Raw genomic sequence first — 9,496 nt, forward strand, 5'->3', positions numbered from 1 at the left:
AATTGTCAAATTAATTAATTGATTATCTAGTACCTAATATAAATAGTAATAATAACAATAATAATAATTTTATTAATAAATTTAACCTCCAAATGTCCGGAAATTAAAGTTGAAGGGTACATTTTTAAAAAAAATTAAAGTACACAGCCAAACTCAAAAATGAAAGGTAAATTTTGTTGAGGGGGGACCCAAGTAAGTAATAATAATTATTATTATTATTATTATTCAATTTCAAAAGATTTATCAGACATTCTTCAAAAAATACCTGGATGCTTTTTTAAAAGAAACAAAATTTCTTACGCCATCTATCCGTGAAAGTTTCAAACGCAATCCTTGAATCATCTGTCAAGTCACTTGACAGTTATATTGCCAGAAATGTCAAATCATTTGTAAACATGTTAGGTTTGTTTATAAAAATATCTCTTTAATTTTACATTTTCACAGTCAAAATTTATAAGCCTTACTTATATTCAATCAGGTACGCTTGCATTGACCAAGAGGACGTAAAACATTCAATTAAAACACGCAAAACTATCGACTCGACCAACATGAATAATTAACGAAGTTCAATTTTAAGGTAACTAAGACCTTCCTGCGATGTCAGTCAATCAGAACACGCCGAGCAGCAAGCACCAACAGAAGGAAAAGAAGCGTGGCTCAATGATCCGTCCTCAAAGTGGCATCATAGACACTGACTATTTCACAGGGTTCAGGTCCGATTTAGAAAATGAAACAATCAGTCCCACGTACAAGATCAAATTATACACTCTGTTCAAGCAAATTGAAAAGGAATTTGATTTATTATATCAGGAAAATCAGAACTGTAAGTTGAAAAGTTTTAGTCCAGATTTCTGACCTACATTATGATTTAAATATTTGTTATTTTCAAGTTAATTTAAAAAATAAAAATAGAAAAACAATAAAAATTATATAAAATTATTATTAAACACTAAATTAGAATACTGCAGCAGTTGACACACTTAACACTTAATTATTCTGTTACTTATGAATATTATAATAAAAAGATGAATTATGTAATATATATATATATATATATATAAGTGGGAGTTTATTAATACCCAACAACCTGCTCTTCAAATATTTCTTGTTGTTTTTAATTTCCATAATGTTGTTGTCTCATTAAGTACATTACATTAATATATTTTTCAGTGCATGATAAAATAGACATATTGAAAGAAAAGATAGATAGGGATCCCTTCGATAAACCAGACTGTGTGGATTTTGAAAATAATTTTTCAAAAGTATTAAGTAAAAAATGTAAGTAAATTTTCATAAACATCATACATTGTTTTCACAATTTTGCTAAATTTCAGTAAGTTCCTCGTCGCAAAAATCCAAGACTGCCCACAAATTGAAAGCACAGACAAGTAAAATAGTTTCAAGCTTTAAGACCCCGAATTTCAATTGCGCTTTATTGAAGGAGTACAGTGGGCACAAGGATGGTGTGTGGGAGGTTTCTGTGGCGAGACCTGGAGTTCCCGTCATCGGAACCGCATCTGCTGGTAAGTACCTTTTTTTATTGAATTTATTATTAACACACTATAAGCGGGTCGGGTAAAAATACCCGTCTCGAGAACTGTTGATTGTTAGTGGGTCGGGTAATTTTTACCTTTTTGAATATACGTACTTTAAAAGCGGGGTGAGATAATTTTACTCTATTGGTTTACATACGGAACTGAAAGAATTATCTCTTATTTTTTGTTATCATTCAACAACTTAGTTTGGACTATTTTGCTGCCCGCCTATAGTGTGTTAATTTGATAAAGGTTTGTGCTTCAACTGTCCTGTTTTTCCCAATTTCCTCTTTTAATTTTTAATATGCTTACAAGGTCGGATATAAAATATTACAGAAGTATCGACCCATGCGGAATATCTGACGTGCTGTGTTTTAATTTGTTTCAATTTATAAATATTTTTTCGATGGGAAAGTCCAAATACCTCTAATTTATTGGTGAAATGCGTCTTATATTTTACGGTATCAAATTCCGAGTCCAGGTAGAATCTTATAATTATCTGTTATTATATGGATGTGTCCTTGTTTGTCACTGACGAATACTTACTATTCTAATTTCCTTCGTAATCGAAGGTTACTAGGGAAGTGGAGACATTGTATATTTTTTGATGTTTAATTATTAAATCGATGGATCGACTGCAGTTTTTTATTGTTATATCCGGGTCCAAGGTCTTGCGACATTTAATTTAGCCGTAATAGTAATTATCGTAAACAGTAGAATGCGTAGATCCCTTGAAGGACTATTCAGTGAATAATGAAAATACGAGAGTGATCATGTTTTTATTCGATTTGTTATATCTTTTGTTTTTCTTCGTATTTGGTGGACATATGTATTATGTTTTAAGCGTTATTTGGGCCATGTTTCACGTTTTATTCGACAGGTGACAGAACCGTAAGTTTTATTATTCTTATTGATTTTTACGTTTTATAAAATAATCAATATCGGAACAGGCACATTTTTATAGCGAGTTTTATTTATGTTTTTATGGTTAAACTTAATTAAAAACTACTCATTGTGTTAAATTATTAAATTTATTACGTTTATTTGCTAGGGAGAGAGGGGAAACAGACATCTGTTAGTCCCTCACAAGATTTATCTTATGGTCCAATTTATGTTATTAATAAAGGAAGCAACTATTCTGACAGGATTAACTAGGAATATCAGGCGGGGCTTGGGATTATCGTGATCGTAAAGTCTTATACTATTTACTTACTTTACTATTGGACATTTTTATTTATTTTCTTCATGTACAATAGGTCAGGGCTAATTTTTCAATTAATGCACAGAGTAATTTAAATATTTTATTTTAGAAATAATAAATAATAACAACAACTTATATTACAAAAATAATTAATTAATTAATTTTAGATCACAATGCTTGCATTTGGAGTGTGGACAGTACGAGGTGTTTACTTCAGTACCAGGGCCACTCAGGATCGGTGAATTCGATTCGATTTCATCCCAGTAAAGATCTAGTGCTCACCGGAAGTGGAGACAATACCGCACACATTTGGCAAGCCGCTCTTAACTGGGATTTACCAGTAAGTACTACTCCCTGTAATTGATAGCTTCATTATAAATTTTTATTGCTTTCACCATGGCCCTTTTTTGGCCGTCAACGTAGTATCTGAACTTCTTCTGGCAACTGAGGGCCACGGCGGTCATTCTGTGCTTGTTATTTTTTGCTATCGTTGAGTCGATTAGATTTTTGATTTTGGCGAAGAATTTATTTTCGTAATCTTCCATAGATAGGTTGGATGGTGGCCAGTTATTGCGATACTTTTTGTAAATATTCTCAACGTCGGTTATGTGTTCCAGTTCGACCTTAAAACTGAGGTCGTTCTTTTGGGCTGATTTGCAAGTAACTTCTTGAATAACTTCAACTAACAGTTCACCGAACCTCTCTATTCTGCACATTGTTTCAATTGTATTGTACTTCTGTCAAGAAATTATAGTATATGTACCTTGAAAATTCTAGGTACAAAATATAATGCAATTGATAATTACTATACTTCTGAGAATGAATTGTATTAGGTATTATCTAACATTAAACAGCTTAAACCTTATCGGCATTCCAGGAAATATTCGAAACTAGACTAAACTGAGTATATTAGGTTGTAAATGAAGACCATCTTCTATGATTTAGAAAGAAGTACTGAGTTGTATGATTATTCATATCACTGAACGTTTTTATTTTACGAGTCTCTCACTGATATTGGGCATCCATTGATACTAAACTAAAGTAAAAAACTATTACTTTTTATTCCTCATCTTTACACTCGGTTAAGACAATAAGAACATTTACAACAAATGGGTATTCTACGGTCTCTAAATATTAAAAAAAAAACTTTCAAAAAACTGAATGAATATAGAATCAAGTTAAAACAAAAAGATATGTTTTATTTTCAGAAGGGTCACTCTTCAGAAGAAGAATTAGAATGTGGAGAGGAACCAGACACGGATAGATTGTCTGATTTAAATCAACAGAAAGTTTCGTCACTTCGAACTCCATTTATTGAACTGGGCGGTCATACAGGGGCAGTTTCTGCTGCCGATTGGTTGTCGGGGGCGGAACAAGTAATCACTGCTTCTTGGGATAGATCGGCTCTCATGCACGATGTCGAAACTGGCAGGATCTTGACCACTTTTACAGGTAAAATATCGCATTTTACGAAATTTATAATCTTATTATTATGTTTTTCCAAGGTCATGATCAAGAATTGACGTACACAGCGGCCCATCCTTCGCAGAAATTAGCAGTAACCGCTTCGCGGGACACAACTTTCCGTTTGTGGGACTTCAGAGAGATTTCGCCTTTGGTCTCCGTTTTTCAAGGACACACCGAGTAAGTTTATATTTTTTCGTATACAGTGTGGTCCATTAAAGATCCAAACACATCCATAACTTTTATTTGCTCTATTTGAATAATGAATAATAGTTCAAAAGGTAGACAATAAATAACTTCACTTACATACCAAAAACTACCAAACACAAGGAGTTAAAAATTATATTTTCTGATGAATTTACTTTTGATCAATTAATCATGAAAATGTTTAATTTCCAATAAGACTATGTTCACTAATGACACTACTCAGTTAAACACTTTTAAATGCATTTTAACAAGCACTAATCTGATTGTGGGAACTAATGTATTAAGTTTCTATTTAATGTTCTCAGTTACTTTTGACACTTTACACCATCATTTAATTCGTTACAAAAATGTATTTTTTATTGTTAAAAAGTCTGTCATAGATTTAATAATATGAAATTTAAATGTTCTCATTCAAATAATGTTAAATTCAATAGAGGACCTAATTTACTTGAATAAATATGTAGAAAATATTTTTTATGGTATGCATAGTGTTGTTTGTAACTATCTTTTGAGCAGTAATTTTTTATGTAACGTATTTGCATCTTAATAGACTTCTTTGCATGTATTGTTTTATTAGGTTTCGGAAAAAGTAATTTACGTTATAACGTTTAACTAACTATATTTAAAATAACTTTTATACAATGTACGCCAATCGTGAGAAGAGAGGCTTAATGTCAGTTTAGTATAAACTTTAAGAAGATTGGTGGATACTGGTTTGTTTGGACACAGATCTACAAAGAAACCACTACAAAACTGTAGTGTTTAGTGTCGAGTCCAAGTTCAACTTGTTTAAAAGTGATGTTTTTTTATTTTATATGTCTCATGGGGGATAGACTGAATAAAAAGTTTGCTTTATCCACCATAAAACATGGTGAAGAATTCGTTATGGTATGGGGTTGCTTCTCTGCGGTGTTTGTCCATTTTATGAAATAAAGTCGTATGAACCGCTTAAAATAAACAATGGGTCATCGCGAGAAACCGTTTTAAATTCAAACTCCTAGATAAAATATCATGATCTTACACTACAGTCAAATGGCAGTCACGGCTGGCACTGCAATAGTGCATTCTATGGACCCAATTTTTCAGCACTTCTTTCAACGTCTGCGGCTTTATCTCAGCAATGTCATTTTGGGTGTTGACTTTAAGTTCATCAATCGTTGTTCATTCGCTGTCATAACAGCATTCCTGAACGGCAGCTCTTTGGTGGTTAATTCACCTCTGCATTTTCGAACTGACAGCTATAAGTCAATAGTTTCGAGGCTAGTGTGGCATATCACCTCATCTTGTTGGAACCAGAGATGGATCATATTCAGTCCAGCAATTTGCCTTCCAAAAAAGGTGGTTATCATACCGGTTTCCGGTGACCGTTTCCCCAGATTCGAAAAAAAAGGGGCAAATGATGCAGCCAGCTCATAATCCGCACCAGACAGTCACTGGTTCATGATGCATTGGCTGCTCAACGACCACGTGTCGGTTTTCCGATGTACAAATCGTTGCTTGCTTACATCTGCTCCTCAAGGAGAAAATGTTCTTCGTCGGAGGAGATGATTTTAACATTTCTCAGCTTGGTCAAGCGCAAAGCATGTCATTTCCTTAACGGGGTGAAGTATACTGAAGAACAGATCAGTGAAATATCATGAAACTAAACGAAAAGTGGTAGTTCAAAAAGATTCGAAGACCTTGGACCACTGCTTTATAAATATTAACGAAATGGTGTTACTACGCGTTGTTTTTCAATATGATAAGGACTCACGAAATAAGTATAAGGTGATCGCAGATTGAAGAACAAAACGTAAATATTTTGCCTTGACCGACACAGCAGTCGTCTGCTCGTCGTTATGAAGAAGAAGATCGTCTTTTCTATTTATTAACCAAATCCTTTGAGTAAGTTTTTTATGAATAATTTGTAAGCAGTTGCGTTGATCGTTTGATCTTTTAGTAGGTAGTCAATATGTAAAATTGTGTTGATCACTGTACGTACAGTCATTAAAATCTTTCTCGGGTATACTTTCATCAATTTTACCAACCTAACATATTTTCTAGAATGACGAGAGTCGTAACCAACTATAAAAAAGGATCTTTTGCATTGCAATGGATGAAATTCATTGCATAAAGTCCCTTTCTAATGATTGGTTCATTACAGTTTAATGAGTATGCTTTCTAAACATATTGGAAGAAATTTTGCTAAATTTCTTAGCTGGTACAGGTTTCGGGAGTTGACGTGTTCATCTTTAATGCATTTGCCTGTTTTAAACCGACAAAACCAGAATATTCATTACAACGGTATCCTCGTAATGAAGTAAATTTGCAAAAAAATGTTAAATACAATAGTTTAAAAAGCTCTCAAATGTTTAGTTAAATATAAAAATTTTAAAATAATATAATTTATTCAAATAAATCATGAATCAAAAACGTAAATTATTATTCCGTTACTTAATACAATACATTACAAAAGGTCAATTAAATATTAACCATATTATGATATTTTTAGAAGCGTAACATCAGCCGTTTTTACACGCGAAGATAAGGTGGTGTCCGGCTCGGATGACCGCTCAGTCAAGGTATGGGACTTACGAAACATGCGTTCGCCTGCTTCAACAATTCGCGTTGACTCAGCCGTCAATCGCCTGTCTGTATCATCCAACGGTGTAGTGGCCATACCACACGACAATCGCCACGTTCGCTTATTCGACTTGAGTGGACAGCGACTTGCACGCCTCCCTCGATCGAATCGGCTTGGACACAATCGCATGGTGGCGTGCTGCGCATGGGTAGAAGATCCAGTAAATTCAGTCAATTTGTTCACGTGTGGTTTCGACAGGAGAGTATTTGGTTGGTCGGCGTGTTCAATGAAGGACTGAGATTTTTTGGTTTAATGAGGTGGGGTCAATTGATTGGTTGGCACCAGTCAGGGTCAAATTAACGTTCGTGATTTTTTTCACTTTGTTTGTCTAAATGAATCCGTAAAAAGTTTTGTATTTAAAGTATTACTGTCTATAATATATAGATTCTATACTATAGCTTTGTTGGTTTTGTTTTTTTATAAAAAGCATTTTCTAATAAGGATTTATAGAATTATTTCAGATTACTTTAGAAATGGTAAATTAAATCAATATTATAGGGTCGGCTTCGGTGGCATGGATTACTTGCAGATTACTGCTGAAACAAAGATAGTGTTTTTCTGATACAATTGTTTTTAATATAGGTTGGAATTTTTAATTTAAGTATAAAATATAATGAACTATTCTCATTTATTAGAGTTGTAATGCAAGAGTTAATTATGGGCCAATGTTGCCAAATGATCAATTCCTGATAATACTGTAAACTGTAATTGTAAAACTAAAAATTTATCATATTTTCTGAATTTATTGAAAGTTTTATCTCTATTACTTAGCTTAATAAATAAATAATATATTATAATTGTGATGTTTTCTGCAAATTAACATGTAATTAATATTTAAAAATTTCATTGCACTTGTTAATATATTTTCTAGTCACACGTAAAACACGAGTAGTTTCTACGTTGATAAAATTTGAAGTGATGAAAAATGTCAATATTTGACGAATTATTGTTTATTTTAGTGCCATTTTTATGGTGAATATTTTTTGTAGGCATTTAAAACTCAATTAAATATAAATACAGTTTGTACTTATGTTCTTTTATTTATATTTTCGTTTCAATTTTTTAGCTTTTCCATGTAATTATTATTTTTTATGTATGTCGTTTTATTGTGATTGTTACTAACTGAAAATAAAATTGCTTTAAAGGGAAATTTAACCGAATATATTCTTTGATTGCCTTTAGAATAGAAATATTTCATATTTAATTTTTGTATTGTTATTAAAATATCAAAAATTTAAAGCAGTTTTAATACAATAAAAGGTATAACGGGATACATACCAATTGCTGGAACAATTAAAACGCCAAGTGGAAAAAATATATCTATATTATTATTATTATATATAGTATCAACTCAAAGAGATAAGTTGAAGAACATAAAGTATATGCTTGTTGTTAATTATGTTTGCCCGATATTAACAAATTATTGCATTTTATTGTTGTTTTATTTTGAAATAAAAAGGTTAAACCAAAAAATTTGTTTGAATCAAAATCAACGTAAAGGATTCCTATATAAAATTTTCCTAAAAGTCTCCGCCCCGCTGAAGAAATAAATGCCCTTAAAATTGTTGAATAACATAGCATTTGTACAATAATACTCAGTTTTGCTGTCTGTGTAACTCAACGTCAAACTAAACGGTATTATTTGAACTCCATTTATCTAAAAAAGACTTTTAACGAGCAATTTTTGATTAATCAAACAATCTTCAATACACATGAGAGAAGAAGGGGTCCATGTTGAACTAACATTCAATATATTTAATAAAAACCTTTTAACGAACATCACCACATAGTTTTTGAGTTACTGCCTTCCAAATAGTAACCACTCAAGTTTCGATTACCTTACCAGTGTTATTATTCGGATTGTAATGATGAGAATATTGTAATTGATCCACCTCATAGATATTGTATTATTCAGTTTATTCAGCTTTTTATGTAATTAGCAATTTAGTGATCTGTAAAACTTGTAAAAAAAATTGAGATGCCTCTTTCGAGGCAACACGAAAAAGAGGTGCTTTTTAAAAAAGTGGAAGGTGAAGTAACGTAACAATAAAATCAGTCATTTTATCTTTAAATGCGTTTTTCTTGAAACTACATTTCCTTTTCAATTTTTCGATTGTTAAAAACTGTAATTTTGGATGACATTTTTTTTCAAAAGTCTGCCATTTTTCAAATTTCACAATCCTGTTTCTAGTTTAATATTTTTTTTTTTTTTGATTTTATCAACGGTGAAGACCGCAATCACGGCACCAGTGGAGAACCTACCGAATTAATTTTTTTCCTCTAAATAATGAGTTTCTATTTATGAATATTTTGTAGCATTTCAGAGAGAAATAGAATATAATGTATTATATAATATACATACAAACATATGTTTTAAATATGATTTTTATGAGCAAACATATCGTTACTGAAACTTAAGATCTTAAGATTTTTAAGTATGTGTGACACATGATAATTTAAGTCTGA

At 31.8% G+C, this 9,496-nt stretch overlaps 1 protein-coding gene across 2 annotated transcripts; it reads left to right on the forward strand.

Annotated features, from left to right (window-relative positions):
• Positions 1-360: 360 nt before the first annotated feature.
• On the forward strand, positions 361-8,056 carry LOC109598944 (WD repeat-containing protein 37). Of its 2 annotated transcripts, none has more exons than XM_020014847.2 (8): positions 361-478; positions 578-823; positions 1,171-1,278; positions 1,335-1,523; positions 2,904-3,076; positions 3,945-4,188; positions 4,242-4,380; positions 6,899-8,056. In XM_020014847.2, the coding sequence occupies exons 2-8, from the start codon at positions 598-600 to the stop codon at positions 7,266-7,268; spliced, it is 1,449 nt and encodes a 482-aa protein (XP_019870406.1). In that variant the 5' UTR covers positions 361-478; positions 578-597; the 3' UTR covers positions 7,269-8,056. The 2 variants fall into 2 exon arrangements, with proteins under 2 accessions (XP_019870406.1, XP_049817063.1); XM_049961106.1 differs by having other exon boundaries at positions 362-402.
• Positions 8,057-9,496: the final 1,440 nt, after the last annotated feature.

This window comes from Aethina tumida, chromosome 1, assembly GCF_024364675.1.
Source record: "Aethina tumida isolate Nest 87 chromosome 1, icAetTumi1.1, whole genome shotgun sequence".
NCBI classification, from domain to species: domain Eukaryota; kingdom Metazoa; phylum Arthropoda; class Insecta; order Coleoptera; family Nitidulidae; genus Aethina; species Aethina tumida.